The sequence below is a fragment of the Apus apus genome, chromosome 9, assembly GCF_020740795.1.
Source record: "Apus apus isolate bApuApu2 chromosome 9, bApuApu2.pri.cur, whole genome shotgun sequence".
In the NCBI taxonomy this organism is placed as follows: domain Eukaryota; kingdom Metazoa; phylum Chordata; class Aves; order Apodiformes; family Apodidae; genus Apus; species Apus apus.
In genome coordinates, this window is record NC_067290.1 from 16,648,326 (window position 1) to 16,666,894 (window position 18,569).

The 18,569-nt window shown below is 41.4% G+C and overlaps 1 protein-coding gene across 6 annotated transcripts; it reads right to left on the minus strand.

Moving 5' to 3' along the window:
• Positions 1-228: 228 nt before the first annotated feature.
• EOGT (EGF domain specific O-linked N-acetylglucosamine transferase) lies at positions 229-18,337 on the minus strand. Of its 6 annotated transcripts, none has more exons than XM_051627693.1 (18): positions 18,105-18,337; positions 17,625-17,677; positions 17,416-17,499; positions 16,627-16,851; positions 16,005-16,105; positions 15,329-15,437; positions 15,143-15,237; positions 13,925-14,029; positions 12,675-12,781; positions 10,867-10,970; positions 8,213-8,305; positions 7,379-7,450; positions 6,797-6,883; positions 5,722-5,790; positions 4,355-4,416; positions 3,792-3,911; positions 2,701-2,803; positions 229-2,350 (listed from the first exon to the last, which is right to left on the minus strand). In XM_051627693.1, exons 4-18 carry the CDS (start codon positions 16,834-16,836, stop codon positions 2,204-2,206), a joined length of 1,584 nt encoding a protein of 527 aa, XP_051483653.1. In that variant the 5' UTR covers positions 16,837-16,851; positions 17,416-17,499; positions 17,625-17,677; positions 18,105-18,337; the 3' UTR covers positions 229-2,203. The 6 variants fall into 6 exon arrangements, with proteins under 6 accessions (XP_051483653.1, XP_051483654.1, XP_051483655.1 ...); XM_051627694.1 differs by having other exon boundaries at positions 16,627-16,856; XM_051627695.1 differs by having other exon boundaries at positions 18,092-18,337.
• Positions 18,338-18,569: the final 232 nt, after the last annotated feature.

Here is an 18,569-nt window from a genome sequence, read left to right on the forward strand (position 1 = left end):
TGACAACAAAGCCATCAGTGCCAGGTGAATGATCCCCAGGTAAATAAACCAGTCTGGACCTCAGTACAGCAGGCTGCTATGGCAGGAAAAAGCAGACCCATGACTCTACACAATTAATAGCATTTAAAACAGTTGCCTCTCAAACTTGGCAAACTATGATCAAAAATTTTACACTTCTTTTTTTTTAAATAAAAACTTTTTTAATTAAAAAAATTATCAAGTGCACAGTTCATAGTTAAACACTGTCTTTATTTTGAGTTGGTTTCATTTGATCTCAAACATTTTCCTAAGTTTTATTCATTTTTTTCTCTTTAAAAATCTCACAATGTAGAAAAAAAACACACACACAAATACAGGAAATACAGGGCTTTTTTTTTTTTTCATGCCAAGGAGTGCAATTTTGCTTCTATGGTTCTTTAAAGTGAAACAGTTTTATCCATCAGTAAAACAATACACTATGCTAAGAATTGCACCAGATACCTTAATATAGCTTGTGTATCAGCTAGATCTAGTTTTTCCTATGCACTGCTTAAGGTTGTGAGGGATCTATATGCAAATTATGCTTACAGTAACTCATCTTTACCAGTATAGGCAGGTCAGTAAATGTATCTACACTCTCTGAAATTGCCTAGGACTGCTGGAGAACAGAAGCCAATAATATCTACAATTATACCAGTGAAATGTTTACATTTCCTGTAACTGTCTCTCTTTTGCATACAAATGTATGCTCTACTCCAAGCCACTGAGACTGTAGGATTAAACTGCAAGACTATCACAGGAATACAGTCTCAAAAAAATCCAAAATTTAACACAGAACTCTTGTTTTTTATCTCACTGAACTTGATTCTTCCTCCTGGCCCCACTTAACAGAACTACTCCCTTTCCCCCCTCATCACTAGCACCAACATGTCAGCTCCAGAAGAAATTTGATAGAGAACTTGGCTTTGGCTTAACATTTCCTTCACTGCTTTCAGTGAACTATGCTACTGCTTTGGAAGGATTTTCCAAAGTTTACTAGATTGACTCGTTGACATTTTGAAACACAAGAATATTAATAGATTAGCCTTTTAATGGCTCCTAGAACAAAGTTCCTCATGACTTTGTTTCCTCTCAGCTGCAGCTGAAAGACACCCTTCCCATCTTCTCATTTGTCATAAAAAAACTAGATGTCTGTTCCCTTTAGCATCCTTAAAAAGACTCAAGTTTTATTCCCATTTGCTCAGGTTTTCCATTGCAGAGTGCTGTTTTAAGTGAAAACATAGGAAACAGATTACCTGAAGTCTGAAGTATTCACTTAGGACAAGAATTCCCTGCTCTGAGATGGAAGACTGGCTAAACCTACTGAGCAGACCTGTTACATTTTAGCATTTAAAACTACAGAGTGAAGTTCATATTCAAATGCAAAAACCTAAGACTCTGCTCTCTAACTCGAAATTGTTCCTAAATTTGAAATAGAAGTCTGAAGTGTCTGTTGAATCAAACAACAGAAGTTAAAGCTTGCTTAACCACTTAGTTCTTAGAACAACTACTTCACAAAGGAAGATCTTCAAACTTAGAAACAAAACAGGAACAAGCACAGCAATGACCTGGATGGTGACAGAAAGGAACTAAACAGCCATTCTGAAACCACCACGTCATGTAATTTGACTGCAAAGAACACACTGGGCAGTGTCTTACAATAGGAAGGCAATTTCTATTCAGATTTTTACTTAAGAGGTACAGGACTATAGCATAAAAGCATCCTCTCACTTCTTAAAAAGAAGAACTGGGGAGCTCTGACAGGCCTTTTGCATTCCCAGAGAAACTACACTGAGAAACCAAGCTGTAACACACTCCATCCTCTAGCATTTCCTCAGATAAAAGTAGGCAGCAACTACTACAAAATTAGTATCTACCCATGAACATCTTACATGAAATGCATGGACATATCTTTGTATCCAGACAAGTATTTCAGAATACAAAACCACAGTGCAAAACCCAAAGAGAGTTCTGAAAAAATAGTTTTTAAGTAGTGAAAACCCTCAGAATTAAAGAGCAGGATTACAAAGACAAGGTATGGTGCCAAGAAGTGGGCTGACAAATTAATACCAGGTTATTTCCCTCCTAGAGGTTTACGTGTTTCACACTTAGCATTTTGCTTTATGATGTTACAATATTTTTATGGAGCATTATTTAAAAATTGTATTTCAGTCGGCAGTCTAGTTTAGAATTCATCATGTTTTACCCTAAATGGCCACTTGGAATGCTGTGAAACATGATTTGCAGCCAGAAGCACCAAGTACATAAATTCTTCCACATCAAAGGAGTAGTTTGTAAATTTTGGATGTTCTCCCAGTGTTGGGTGGTGTCCCTAGAAAAATGAAATAAGGCATTTTAGACAGAAAAAAAATAATAAAAATACATCTTCCATTCAAAAATCCACAATAAAAATTGAGCATCTGCCATTTTAATCTATTATTCCTGATCCATTGATCTGCTCTGAGACAAAACAGCCAGCAAAGTATCTGCATACCAGCAGTGCTGTGGATGGCTTGGATTAATGGCCAGTTCGTTTCATTTCTTAATTACAACAGGGAAGTTAATGTGGCCTAAAGAATGAAAATTGCATTTCAGATATGCAAACATAGATAGGTAAAGCCAGCTAAGCTTTAAATGCTCCAAGTGATGGCACCCCACCCTTCCAGCAGAGGCCACCATTACCTGATCTTGAGGGAACACTTTATTCCTTTTCCGCCAGGTGATGTAGTGGATGCCTCTCAGCCTTGCCAGATCCAGGTAGCAACGTTCATCTTCACAGTTGTACCTGGGGGCAGGCAGAAAAATCCTAAGTTAGCTAAAGAGACTGTGCTGAAGCTTTCTGGGGTGAAACAGGAGGGAAAATAGACAAAAAACCCCCTCAACCTACTTCAGGCTAAAACGTTTGCTGTCCAGTTCTAAGGCACTGAAAACAACAAGGGATTCCATCTGTTCTTAAGATGTGGCCAAGGAGCCAGTCTGAGGCACATCTGCATGTCAGACATGTCCCTGTCCAGCTGCAGCAGCTCTTGGACATGTAAAAAGCCACTGCATTTCTGAGCTTATTTGGAGACTGGACAAAATTCTCTCAAGCCAAAAATATGCAGCAAAGCATCAGCTTCACAGCCTTCCCACAGCAGGGGCTTTAAGTAGAATTTCCCAGGATGAAGAATTCAGTGCTCTTCTGAGAAGTGTGCTGCATTTTTGGTTAGTTCTATAGAACTGCAGTGCCTATTAGCAGCCACATTTTTGTCACAAAGTATGTTTAGAAGGAAGCTACCGAAGAAATTTAGATGAAACAGAATGACACACAACTGAAGCTCGGCCAACAAGCTGGTGCTCATGTCCTGAGCATAGAAAGGAGTTTATGAATAACCTTCAGGGGGACCTTTAACACCCTGGACATGCATCTTGTGTAATCAAGTCCCCTGGATCACCAAAATACCACTAGATTTCAGATCCAGCAAGCAGAATCTGACCAGTGAGGCTCTTTTTTTCTTTCTTTTTTCTTTTTTCTTTTTGCCATTTTTTCCCAAGCAATTGCTGACCAGGCTGCATTTTATTTCCTTATACCTCAAGAAATCGCAGGCTAAACCTGTACAATATAGTTACATTATATTTTATAAAGCAAGCTTCCTGGCTTTTGACTCCCAAAAGAGGTTGCCAAAAAGGAAGTTTAGATGAGGATACACAACAAACATTCAGAAATTCTAGCAACAGATAAAAACAGATACTAGGAGTTGTGTGTGGCGGGCAAGAGAGAGAAACAGACTTACAGTTCAAAAACAACAGCCCAGTCTGGTAGAAAGAGCAAATGGGTAAGTCCAGCTCCATGCATCCCAATGAATATATCAGAGTTGTGGGTGATTCTCAGTTGCTCTGAAAATTCAAGTTCCCTGCAGACAACACAAGACAAGTGGTGACCTGGCATGCCCATCTCTCTCAGCAAGAATTAGTTACGTGTAGAAAGCACAAAATTAACCCAAGGGAAAACTGAAAGGGGGAATTGATTTTTCAAGGAACAATACTAAGAATCACAAATGCTGCAGCCAGCAATAACTCAGCATTTTATTAAAAGAAATGAAGACAGGTTTCAAAATTTCACAAGAGTCTGTTCAAAACATCTGAACTGAGCCACTAACGCGAGAGATTCACGTCTGGAGTAGCTCATCACAGGATGAGAGAGCTTACCCAGCTCACCCAGAACTCCCTCAAATAACACACTTCCTGGAGTTTCCAATGGCTGGACACGAGGGCATCTGCAGCTCTGCCTGCAACCAGCTTTCACCAGACACAGGCAGCATCAGACCACACTAGTTTCTTCTACCAACTCACGTACTTGTATTTGTAGTCTACCACTCTGACCTCCAACGTCGACACGGTTTTCAAAGCATTCACCAGCTAAGGAGGAGAATAAAAAGATAATGATTTGGTGCTCTCCTTCAATTAATCCCTCCCCTGCACTCCTGATCTTTTTACACACTCCTCCTCCTCACCAGGGAATTACAAGGAGACAGAACATACTGTCACCACCACATAAAGGATCAGTTCCCCTCTTTATGTGCCTTCCCATCCAAAATACATGTTATTCCTGACAGAGCAGCCCCTGGAGAAGAGTCTTGATATCGTACACTCTTACAGAAACTACTGTTGATTTTTACATGCTTCAGGAGCCAATCCTAAACCACTCAAACTAGCAGAAGAATAGTGGGAAGATGTGGTTAGATTTCCAAAAGATATTCCAATACCTGAAGAAGCAAATTGGTTGCTAGAAAGATTTTCAAAAATATCTTACTAGGTCAGACTCCTACTCACATGAGAAGTGAAAGCAGGCTAGAGCCTGGCTATCTAACTTTAAAGGGCACTTTCTAAGTCTCCAATCCACAGTCTGCAGGACAGTAAGAAAGAAAGTATATTCTTTTGTAAAAGTGGAGTAAAGATAAACTTCTCCCTTTCTGCCATGTGCTCATGACCATGACACATGCTAGGTGCAACAGTGTAGACACGCACTGTGGACAGCAGGAGATAAGCACAAATCTGAGCTCTGTCCATTCTCCCACTGAGCTCTTGCATCAAACAAGGCTCCCTTTCTCCCTATGTGAGGTGGGGATGATAATGCCAATTCATTTCTGTCAGACACTAACAGCTAAGACTGAAGAAAACATTAGATATGAAATGTATGTATGAAAACATTAGATATTCTCATTTTGCCACAAGAGAAGCTACACTGTAAGTCCACCAAGTTGTGTGATTCAAAAATATGACTCAACATGAAAACTCATTGAGATCTGAATGCACATACTCAGATACAACAGCTTATGCATTTTAATCTGCAAGCATAACAAAGGTTTTTGTCAGAGCCTTCAACCCTGGGGATTGTAGAAATAAAAGGGAATCTGAAAGCAAAATAATTTAATGGTATCAGAAGCTCTGCAGTGTCTGTTTGTTAGAAGGAAATACTTCTAGTATTACATCTGTACTCCTCCACTGGGTATTTAAAAGGGGCAACAAGGTTCAGTGTCTGGCATGCAAAAATAGAGACTGCTTAGAAGACACATTAGAAGAAATTAATCCTAGCACTGAACGTATTTGTCTAAGATTTGTCAGCATACAGATGTCTTGGCTGTATCAGAAAAAATAATAATCAAGTCAACGAGCAAAATTTAACTTCTGATAAACTTGTTTTAAAAATAAAAAGGACCACACCTCATTCTGGTTTAATATTTTCCTGTAGTCTGTACTGCGTGCAAGGATGGTGACTCGAATTTTCCCATCCTAAAAAGAAAGCAGCAGGAGTGTATTAGCTCTGAGCCAGACCTCACACAAAAACCCCTCCCAAACAGTTCTGTATTTACTTCTGGCAACTATTTGAGCAACTAAATACACTCCCTCCCCATGTAACAGATGTAACCACCTGAAAATTTACATTGTACTTTCCAGCAGTTTAAAAGCGTCAAAAACTTTGTGCAAGTCTGACTATTAGCAAATAATAAAACATTTTCTGAAATATTTATTTTATTCAGTACAAAAGAGCCTTTGTATTACATATTATACAGTTTTTGAAAGCTGTAAAACGGCTTTCAGGATGGCTTGTGTACAAGATCCTCAGAAAAAATATTTTACTTCTATAGCAGCTCCTCCTTTTACGTCTTTCAATGAACTGGACTCACAAGAGTAAGTGTTCTAAGTGAAATAAAGAGATCTAACTGCATGACTCCCATTAGTGTCAGCAGGAGAAGCAGAACTAAATGCCTGTGCAGTGCTTTGAACATGTGCCCCTCGGTGATAATATGTAGGCTACTCTCTGGCAAGTACTTCAGGGAGCCCAGAACTGCCCTATCCATCAACGCAGCCACTGCAACAACTTTCAAAAACTACCCATGTGTACAAGAGAGAAGGCCAGGGCCAGGCAGATGGTACTGGGCAGGGACTGGAAGGAGCAGATTTAATCATTTCCTCCTCTGATCTGGGCTCAGCAGGAGCTACAAGGATCAATAAGGAGCACAGAGGATGGAGGCAGGGAAGAGACCTTAGGGTCAGGAGGAGGATGTACTAAAGTCAGTGTTTTACTTCCATAGGAGAGACTTTCACAAACATACACAAATGTTTGTTAGAGGCCTTCACAGAACAGGCTTACTGGGAAAAAAATCCCAAGCATCACAGGAAAGGACAAAAAGTGCACAATATGCTCTTATTCCCCACTGGGTCCAGCTTGCTAATGCTGTTTCTCTGGTAAGAGCCATCAGCTCCATATTACAGCTTTATTATTCAGTTACCATACCTTGGGTCCTTCTTGTGGGATATTTAATCTGTGTAACACATGTTGAGAAAATGCTCTAAAGAGCCCTGTACCATGACAGCCAGAGATCTAAAATTAAAAAAGCAACTGTTAATACAAAAAGTTCTTCTGCTCAGAAAAACCTCTCTTTGTGATCAGCTTTTTCCCCAGTTTTGTGGAACAAAAGCCTAGGATCATGCACTGTGCTAAACATGTCACTATTCACCACAACACAAATGGCACTTTCATTTAGAAAGAAATATAACTCTCCTCAGTGTTACAGCCTGAATGCATGAGCTAATACTCCCAGGAAAGTCTGTCAGTGTAGGAGCTCTTCTGCTGTGCAAAAATAACAGTAAGTCCACAGTGCCCACCCATTAAAGAGGTTTAGGGAACTGTGACATTGGAGACTGCGCACAACCAGTTACTGTCAACCAGCTAAAGCAGCTTCACAATCTTAATCTGTAGGGAAGATCAGTTCATCCATTCCATGATAGCTCAGCTAGGTATTTGAGGGATTCATTAGCTCAGATTTTACACTGTCACACATCTAGTTAACACAGTGGATGGATAAAAAGGACTCACCAGTGGTGTGTTATAAAACAAGCCATAGCGCATCCGAGGCAGTAATGAGAAGACTGCTTCTTTAAAGCACACCTGCAAAGGAGATCACAAGAAGTGACACTGCTCTGCTACCTTCCACTGGCACATCCCCTGCCCATTCAGTGGAATCACTGCTTATAATGAGCTAGCAATTACATGCTCCTGTCAAGAACATCCTCACTTCCTCAACCGTGCAAATGAATAGAACAAAGACAATCCTGATCCCAAAAGAGCTCTCACTTAGGATGCTAGAGATGCAAGTGTCAGAAGAGGTAAGAAAACCACCCCCAAAACAGAACAAACATAAGCTACATAGAAGAAAACCAGTTAGAGAGAGTTTAAAGACAAGATTTAAGAGACTTAAGAGACTAAAATGAGCTCTGAATGAATGGGTACATTTTTTTGGGGTGGAGTAAAATTTTATTTATTGATAAACAGCAGGTTTGATATACTAACAGTTGCAGGAGAAGATAAACACCTGAGTAGGAATCAAAAGACTAAGAAAAACACTACTATTTGAAAACCTTTAACTTCAGTAGTTGAGTCCTGCATAAGTAAAACCCATACATTGACATCACCTCTCAGAAGACATAAAAGTTAGGTCCATCTATCTAAAACACAGACATGCCACAGAATTAAGTTACAGCTCTGTCTCTTGTTTGTAAGGTAGAACACTCATATTACAGAAATTAAACATGCATGGAAAGTATTAATGCTCCTCTGGAACATCCAAATCCACAACCTGCTTGAGAAGCTGTCATATTCACTACCTACTGACTTTGAATTAAAAAAAAAATAATATGCAAAATTCCATACCCTTTTAGAATCAAAGGTTTTCAAGTGTATTATTTCATAGTCAGTAAATGCCTTCCATGTCTCACTGAAGAGGTCACCATAGCCATAGGAGCTCTAGGAGGTAAGGAAAAAAAACAAGGGTACAACGATTGCATAAATGCACCTGAAAACTGTCTTCATTGTTTACAAGTTCCATATATGAGTTTTAAAATACAGTAAATATGCACATCCCCACTATGGGACCTAAGACAGCCATTACAGAACACCAAACCCTGTGTTTACAATGGCAGTTAACTCAAATTACCTGTCAGGTAGTTAATTTTTAATAAAACAGTCTTTAAATTAGCAATCTAAACAAGGTCTTCAGCAGCAGAATAGAATTTCTGAGCTAGAAGCATGGAGTACCTACTACTTTCCCCAGAGACAAAGCATACAAGTTAAATTTGAAGGAGCAGACTCATAGGGAAGGTAGAAGGCATGAACCTTGGCTCCTGAGATTTAAAAAAAATCACCTGGGAATTGAAATGCAGTGTAATGTTTGAAGTAATAAGTCACAACAAGTCTGTTTCACATTTGCCTCTGTTTTGGGACGGTCACTTTCACCACAAATTGAAGGCAATGATCTGATTTGATGGAAGAAACAGCCAGGACATGATTTTTTTCCTTTACTTTCACTGGCCACCAAAAAGTTTCTCTACAGGAGAGGATAAAACTTCCACCCTTGCAGCAACAGTGTGGATCTTTTTAGGAACTATCTATTCCCTACAACGTTGGCCTAGCAGCTTTCACATTTGTAAGATCTCCTACAGATCTGAAGGCTAAGAGTCATCATCTCTTGCTCTTTTAATGCAATTCAATGTGTCCTCAGTAGTCCTGGTGCAGATTCTTGCTTAAAGCTTCCTTTCAACTCTGGAGCTGGTTCAGGCTGCTTGGAAAGTGATGTGGAACTACTCTCAACAAGAAATGTGAGAATAAGTCTACAAATGACCACAGAAGAGAGCAGATATCTAATGAAATGTAAAAGAACTTAAAGAGTGCCAGGTTTCCTTCAGTCAAAGAGGTGCTTCCTTCCCCTTCTTCTGTCATTAAGTTTTAATGCATTTTACAACCCATGCTGCTTTCTGGCCATCTGTTTTACAAGAACTGCTCCCCTAGATTAGCAGCAGAGAACTGTTCTTCAAAGCCCTAAGTACTACTTTCTAACCCTATCTGCCCTCCCCAAAAGTGCTTTATAAACATTACATTTGCAGACAGTCTGCAAATCAACACCCAGTGGACTCATTTTCTGCTCTGTTTAACCTATATCTAAGGGTATTATTGCTTAATAAGAACAGTGCACTGACTCTACAGTAGCTAGAAAGTATGGTCAAACCTAATTACATCAAGGGGTAAAAAAGGAGAATTAATAATAAGCTGAAGTCCATCTTCTGATCAGCATAGACAGCTCATCAGCAGTCAGTTGGTGCCATCACCTGGTTGTACGTGGTAATGAACTCGAGCAACCTGAGCACTTAAGACATTTAAAACGATCGGACTGTGACAGCACTTGCTTTGAATGGTACATTTGAGAGAGTTATTTGAGTCAACAATACTTTGAAAAGCAACTCTTTGTCTTACATAGAAATTTGCAGTGCTGTCTGACACATCTGATCTTTTCAGAAAGCCATCAGAGCTGGATTAACAGGTCCCTGTACAACATCCAGAGAGCTTGCTTGTCTGGCAGGCACATTTATTTTAGCTTTCAAAATGTAAGAGAACTAGGAAAAAAAAAATCTCTTCTAGCCAAAGAGGCTTCTCATTAAATAGCAAGCAGGGGATATTTGCAGTTCTCTATTGGATATTTGTTGTCCTAGCAGTTTATACTCAAAAAAGAAAACCTAGAATTTTGTAAGAACAAGGAGGGTGTGGGACAATAGCACAGTCAAGAATTGTGTTATTTCTGGACCTGATTAAACATGTTAGCTGGCATGATACACATGGCACAGTTTTTCATTGTTTCTTTAACACCCTCCTACATGGCCAAAACACTGGCCAGTAAAACTAGTATTATTCTTAAACACAGTCATGGTTTCAACTCAGCAGTACAGCAGAAGTAGCCCCACTTAAACATTTACTTTATATGTCATGATGGCATTCTGAGAGGTGATTGAGAGAAGTAACTGCAAATAGGCTACTTAAAAGAATTATTAGACCCTGTCATGATATATATATATAAGCATTTAATTTTAGTTGTTTTCTTTATTACAGGCTGACATTACAGATTTAGAAAGATGCAAGGCTGCATTTCTTTTTAAATATAGAAAAAACTGTTTTGAGTAAAACTACTTCAATATTCTCAGATTAAAAAAGTCTAGCAAAACCACCATGAATGTTCACATCACATATCAGAAACACAGATCATGTTATTTTTGAGGTCACATCAAAAAAAGGGCATAATTATGTACTAGCAAAAGATGAGTTGTGAAGTAACACTCAAACAGCACATGGTTTACTGCAGAAAATGTTACCTAACAATTATTCATGCACCTGTATAACAAGACCCAAAAACTTATCAGTTCCACATCGCTAAGCCCACAAAAAAAAATAATCAAAGGATTGGCTACTGAAAGCTTCAGAATCTCTGTAAAACAGAAATACAACCCATGACAAATAGGTTAAAAGCACAGCAGACTTACAGTGTCCCACATGACAATGTTGACATCAGTACTGAAGGAGTTATTAATATGCTGTGTAATATAAAGATTGACGAAATCACAGAAGTGATGGTACATATTAACACCTGAGAAAGAAAGAACTGTTAGCAAAATATTGCATCACTTGCTCCACTTTGTATTGGTTTAAGAATTTTTTCCTTAGTAATATCCTGCATTTTATACCAGTTTTCCCCTGCTTCTACCTGAAGGCTTCTTGTACACGTTAAAAAAAAAACAGACCTCTACGGGGAAGGTGACAAATCTGAAGTAAAAAGTGATTTTTTTTAAAAGTTCAGATGAATTAGAGGGGCCAAAAGACAGCTAAGAAAAATCTTTTTGTGTGCTGTTTCTCATTACAGTTTGCAGCTGCTTTCTGAAGTATGTGAAAGCAACTACTGCTTTAACAATAGCTAGTTAGACAGAAAGGAAACATTAAAGCCAGGCCTTCGGCACTGAGCTTGGTTCTGCTTTGTTAGGGTTAAGGGAAGCTCTGTCTGCAGGACTGCAAGACAGAACTTGTACTTGCACATGAGCCAAAGGCCAAGTAATTCCTCAGGTTTTTTCTCATAGTAGTCTTGTTCATTCTTGGTTTCTTAAGCTAACACCTCCAGTTCATGCCACATAAAAAACATCTGTGAAACAAGGGAGGTAACATAGTCCAGGCTCCCTGCTAGTGAAGACCAGATCCCAGTTCTGGAATCCTATGCACACAGCTTCTGTTTCCAAGCTTCTGACCAAAACAAAGTGCCACAGGAACTAGCTCCTGGGCGTCCTATATTGCTCCAAGAGCAATTTTCCCCTGTCTCCCCTGAAACCAAGGAGCTGAACAAAATCCCCTCCTGAGCCACAGCTAGACCATCTGCTCAAAGGTACAAACTGACAGCACAGAAACTCCTCCACAGTAACTGCTCAGGGGCCTGCAAAGATTTTGCTTAAAATATCTAGAGGGTCAGAACACAGCAGACAATTATCCAGTTCAAACCATAGCATAACCCACAGCAGCTTCTTTGTATGTTTACAACCCAGACACTCCTTTTCATTAACATTTGTCTGCAAAATATGCTGCATGAACAAAAAGGCCAGTGGACTTCAAAAAAATGTCAGGTACCACTGGCTTATTCCTGCAGCTCTACCTCTTGGGAATTTTGGTGAACTGCTGCACAGCATTCACCACTGCTCTCTGTCATGAGCAAGCAGATTTCTTCCTGTAGTGGCTTTTCACCTATATTTGAAGCTTTAAGATTAAAACAGAGCTGTGTTTTGTTTGTATCCTTTGGATTTTCTGGGATGGGTGAGGGGAAGTATTTTAATCAACAAAGCTTATTCCCTTGAACTTTGTCTTTGAATACTGCTTCCTCTTCCTTATCATTGAATACACATCAAATCCTCAATTACTGAGCACATACAAGACACATGTACCTATACCCTGCGTTTCATGGTATGAAAACATTCACTCAGAAACAGGGCCAAAACTCCTGTGCAGAGGAGTCTTTGGCACAAAGTCAAAGACCCTCTCAAAACACAGTCAAGAGTCAATGACTCTGCAAAACACGTGGAATTTATTCACTTACTCGTCTGTGACAAAATGCAAGGATTTAAACCTAAGTCTCCAAGTTTATTAATGGAACTACAGAAAAAAGGAATTCAAAGGTTACACCGTTTTTCAAAAATGAAAACATTACATAGGAACCTGACAACCACACAGGCATAATGCAGATGGGGAAGCTGAATATGTGGTCTTTTTACTGCAGTACTATGGGATAAGAAACTAAGCTAAAGATATCCATTACCTGCATCTAATTTCATGAAGTACGTTGGCTTTTCAATAATAACATCACACTTCTCATCTTCTAGGGGCCTGAAGTTCAACGCAGTAAATGTCTGGAGTTCTGCAAACCTACCAAGATTCAATCACACAGCACATGCTTTGTCATTAACACACTTAAACAAATGTACTTCACACACCTAAGATTTAGTAACTGTTCCTCCAGTCCATTTGAATTAACAGGACTGCTGAAAACTGATAAGAGTCTGACAATTAAGATGACTTGAAATTGTAATGGAAGGTTCTTCAGGTTATGAGCTTCTGGAGGTTAAACACCACCTTTGATCTCAGGAGTGAACAGCATCTTTGATCTACAAATCAAGGCAGCAGAGAAATAACAAAGAGCCTCAGAGCCTACATCTGTGGGTCTGTCCAACTTGATCTGCATTGCCAAGGACACTTCAATAAGAACTTCATGCTTTGGTCAGAACAATGAATGTAGATGTGACATTTATTATTCCTAGATCCAAACAAGGATGAACAGTTGAGACCACAATAGCAGGTAGAGAGGGCAAGCTTCTTCCTCCTCTGCAGCTATTCTTAACTCCAATTGACCATCAATGCAAAATGAGGGGAAAAAAATTAAAATATGAAAAAAGCATCAAAATTAATTCTCACATGGACCTTAGAGATTCCAATTTCTTCACGTTTCATCAATTAACTGGCAACGCAGCTTTGAAGTGCTAACATGCAACCTGTGACACTTAGCCAGCTACCACAAAGCACTCTCTGCACTTCCCACTCAGCCTGTAGCTTGTTTCCTGTGTCACATTCCCAGCACAGGCTCCCTGAGAACACCACATTAGCATCTATCCAGATCAGGCATTGCTTCAGCCCCAACACCACCAAGAATTGTGAGAGATAAGACGTAAGTGCAAACTTCAAGGCATTTCAAACAGAACAATTGTCTCCTTCTATAGGCAGATCAGACACACAACCAGCACCTTGTCCAGAAAACAGCTGAGGGTTAGAACTTCAAATTAGAAGACATTTTCAGATCTTTTGCTCCTATAAATTAGGCACAGCACAGTTCAGAACATTCTGTATTGATGCAATTACCAGAGGTATCTTATCATGAACTCTGAAATTGACCTTAGAAAGGAGCAACTATCTCCTCATCATGAAATCCCCTCCATGCAGCTGCTAATGGCAGTGAAAAAATAAAAAAAGCATTAGCAAGTGAACTTGGAAGCAGCCTTGACAAGTGATTCTTACCACGACTGCAGCGGGCTCTTGCGTTGACCTTCAGCCAAAAATGCTTGGACATCAAGAGTGCAATGACCTCCAATCTCTCCCTTCTGGAAAAAGTCTTCTTTGAATCTAATGCAAATGAGTAAAAGTCTATCAGCTTTTGTGCAGCAGGGCAGCAAGTGCTCTGCAGTCTCTAGTACGTACGCAAGCCAGTGTTAGTCTGTCTCAGTTCAGCAAGGTATTTCATACCTATTTAAAATCTGTAAAACCCAAGTATTTTCTTCAGCACCAATCAAGCATTTCTCACAATTGCCAAATAAAAATAGTGGTGTACTTGGATTTCTAAACATCAATTTACAAAACAGCACTAATTCACCCAGAAATGTTATTAGGAAACATTTTCACATACCCAACTGAGTAATTTAATTAGATTTTGCTACGTGATTACTTACAGGAGCATCATTAGTTGGGTTTTTTGTTTGTTTAATAAAAATTTCTCACTGAAATTCACCTCAGATTTCACCAGTAAGTAGCAACCCAAGAACTTTACAGGAAGACTGAGGTGCAAGAACAGGTTTCATGAAAACAAACTGCCAACTAAAAGCACTGTCTAAATCAGCTTTTAGGGTAGGCTAAGAAGATGACAAAACCCATTCTGAAGGGTATCAGTGTCACAGCCATGAACCAGCTCTTTTCAAGTCAGGTGCCCAGGACACTGACTTCAAAGGTAAGGCAGAATGAAAAATGGGTGATGCCCACATCAGTGGTATCACTTTTCCAATATGCAGCATTTTAAATTGGATGTGGGAGATCCAGGTTCAGACCTCTCTTCAGTCTCAGTACCTAAAAATGCAATTCCCAACTCTGTTACAAAAGCACCTAGCACAAGACAAGCCTTCTCTCTGCCTCATACAAAACCAATTCTACTTTGCACATCAACAGATCAAGAAAGGATGGGACTGAAGACACAGAAAAGTCTTCCTCTTTTCCATCAGAAGGAAGGAATTCAATCACCCATCATCATTCCATAAAACTGAGTGCTTAGGTTTTTAAATAACCTGTACTGCTGACAGCAGAAGCAGACAGCAAGCAAGAGGTGTAAATTTCAACAGGACTTCAGCAAGAAGCCTCTGATCAGCAGTAAACCCCCCGGCAAGAAACACACCAGCTTTGTTAAACAAATTCTGAAATTCTTTTCCCTGCCATCCCTTGGTTACACCATAACATAAGCAAATCAGAGACCTGTCATGGTTTCTCTTCACAGTTCGTAAATCAATGTAGAGGTTTGTTGCTCTGCAGTGCTGAAGGTACCGAGAACAGGTCAGAGATGAATCTCCCTGTTAAGTAAAGAACAGGCAGGACTTCATCAATAACAAAAACTATTTTAAGAAACAAATGAAAAGGAACATGTCTATCAGAAATACCTACTGTTGCTGCAGGCTTACAATGGGTTTTCATTTCACTGAGTCTCTCTTGAATGTAACCAAAGTCAGCTTGTTTCCAGAATATCTGCTGGGCTGTCTCAATGTCACTTGCCCTGACGTATGAAGGAGAGAAGAAAAAAAATAATAAAATAAAAAAAAAATATCAAGGTTTGCTGTTAAATTCTAGTAATAACTTGAACAGGTAACATTTTTTTAAATGAACATGGAACAGAAGAGCCAGTTACTTCACTGATGTGTAAGATGCAAAACAGGAAGCAACTTATCAGCTGCATGTGTGTGAAAACATCAATGACAACTTAAAGCTATTCTTACATACAAGGGCATACTTTTTTATTTTTACATTTTTTCCTCTGTTTTTAAAGCTAGGAAAGGAAACCCAGAGTTATTTTAAGATTCTGAATTCAATGCTAAATCAGAATAATGAAAACACTGTGGCAGGAAACATTTAAAACAGTATCTTCTTCCTTAAAATTTAAATTTTTAAACACGTTGCAAGACTATGTTACATATCAATACAGGTATATATACACACACCTTCACAAAGAATCATCCTTTGAACTCTAAATATCACAGTAATGTTCACTTCACAGCTAACATGAAAGTAAGCATTATACTCCTTTTATAACAACTGTACTTTACACTTTTAAAGTGAAACTCACCATCCAGTTTCAACATAATCACACACGGGGTAACTGAACCTGTGATCTGGTTTGCACGATTTCTCATAACCCCAGCAGGTTTTCAGATTCTTCAAGTATTTCTGCAACACAGGATAATTTAATCAGGCTACCCAACAGCAAAATGGGAAGTTATTTAAGTTAGTTGTCAGCTTATAAACTACCTCTTGCTAATAAATCTCACATGAAAGGCTTTCAGTTTGGTCTGTTTTCAAACAGCATTTCAGGAAGAACACTCAGATTCTGTATGTCCAACAGAGACTCCAAGGAGGACACACATGCACAGCAACATTATCCGTGTCTGTAATATGTCTGCTCCAGGACAATCACTTCTCCTGACTCAGTGAGAAGGATTCCAAAATTTCCCCATCACTGACAGACACAAAGCTCAGCTCACACAAAGCACACTGCTCCAAGCTCCAGGCTCAACGTGCCCCTGCTCCCCAGGCCAAGCCACACAGCTTCCACCCCCAGCTCCACCAAGCAGCTCCAGCCTGAGAAGACACCAGAATTGCTCCAGAGCAAATGCATCCCCAACTGCTGTGACTCCAAGAATAAACCACCCCAATCCTACATTTGGACAAAGAAACAAAAGCAAACCTACTTTATATGGGCAGTGAGAGTCCTGCTTACAGATGCCAGCAATATGCTGGTTATTGTGCAGAAAGTATGAAATATGCTCATCTGGCAAGTTGATGGCTTTGTAGCTATATAATGGCTCTTCTGGAATGTTTCTGAATTCAGTAAGGTTTTCAGTTTGGGAATTCACCAGAATTTCTTGCAGTACCAATCCAAACACAAGCAACATGAACATGGCAACCTGTGAGTTCTGCACTTGGAAAAGGAAAGAAAAAAAAGACACTTTTCAAGCATACCAGACAACATTCACAGTCAGTCATTTGCATGACTAAATCCTCAAATAAAACTCAAGGATTTGTACTGGGGGGTGTTTCTTTTTCCTGTGAAAAGTAAAACTTTCAGCAAGAGGCCAGACTGTACAACGTCAGGATTATCTTTGAGTCATTAGTCACTGAGGGTTATTACGCGCTACCAACTCACAGTCAGACTAAAATGGGTGTGTTTACTTTAGCTAAATCCCAAGGGATCCTGAGAGTTCAAATGTGGAAACTAAGTATAGTGCATATAATATCCAGACAGCAGGAAAAAAATGCAGAAGGACTGGGGGGGAGGGGTGAGAAAAGGAGGCATTTTGGTATAAAAATAATACTTTCTCAACTTCAGAATCATTGGCTGTAGGGAAACTATGCAGTCCTAGATAGAAGGTCAAAGCTAAGTCTGTTCCAGGATGCTTGGTTTTAGTAGTTAACATCATGTTAAAGAAACTTAGATTATCAAGTTATGTACTTAAATTTAACTACAGGCCCACACGTACCTATATAGACTAAAAAGCAGACTGATGCCTTTCTGGTAACACAACCTTCTCATCAACACTCCCAGCTTTGAACCATTAAACTTCCTGAGGAAAAAAAATGGAAGGCACGTATCTAGAACTCCTTTTCTGGCACGATAATTTGCCCAAATTTGCATACTTGCTTGCAACTGAAGCCTTCAGCAATATTCCTACGAGACAAGCAGTTTTACCTGTTCGCTTTGCGGAGAACTGCTTCGGATTTCCCAAGTGCACAAACCTGGTGCTGGGGGGGGGTGGAGAAGAAAGCGGAGCTGAACGCGCCGTGCAAGAGGCTCCTCGGAACAGCCACAGCGACCGGAGCAGCCTCCCCAGAGCGCGGCAGCGCTGCTGACCCGCCCGGGGCGCGGGAGCCCTGCAAGGCAGCGCTGCCCCTGCCCCGTGGCGCGCACCCCGGCGGCGGGAGAAACCCCGGGAGGATCGAACCGCAGCCCCAGCCCCAACCCAGCATCGCGCTGTTGGGGCACCTGGCTGCCCGAAACAGCGCGGCCCCGCACCCGTCCCCGAGCTGCGGGTCAGTCACTCGGCGAAGGCGCCCGGTGCCCGGTCCCCGCCAGGCTGCGGGCTCCGTGAGGAGCCGCTGCCCCGTCCTGCCCCGGCCCTGAGGCCGCCCCGGCCACCGCACCGCACAGCCCCGCACCTCAGCCCCGCACCTCAGCCCCGCGGCCCACGGGACCGGCCGCTCCTCCCGTGACGCGTTCGCCCACGGCCTTAATCCTCATGCCGCCGCAGCTGCCGGCCCTCCGGGGGAGCGCGCACGGCCCGGCCCGGCCCGGCCCACCGCGCGGGGTGCGGGAAAAGGCGGCGGCCGCGAGGGCTGCTCCCGCCCGCCCCTCCTTCACACCCGCGGGGAGCCCAGCCAGGCGGGCGCTGCCGCCGCACCCGGCCCGCCCTCCGCAGCACCGCGGCCCGAGCGGCCGGGGGCGGGCGGGGAGGGAGGAGGAGCCCGGGCGGGCCGGGCCGGCGGAGCCGCTCGCCGGGAAGCGGGCGCGGGTCGGTGGCCGCGCTCAGCGCCCCGGCCTGGCAGCCGCCAGGTGGAGCCGCCCGGGGCACCTGCCCGGGGCTGGGCCGGGGGGCACCTGCCCGGCCCGGCCCGCGATGGGGGAGCGGCGGAGCAG

Coding starts and splice junctions, on each gene's coding strand:
- EOGT (XM_051627696.1), bottom strand. CDS start 16,836: ATGTTCATGTTGCTTGTGTTTGGATTGGTACTGCAAGAAATTCTGGTG. Junction 14,030..15,142: donor GTGAAGAGAAACCATGACAG/GTCTCTGATTTG, acceptor CATTTGCATTAG/ATTCAAAGAAGACTTTTTCC. Junction 6,884..7,378: donor TGTTTTATAACACACCACTG/GTGAGTCCTTTT, acceptor TTTTAATTTTAG/ATCTCTGGCTGTCATGGTAC.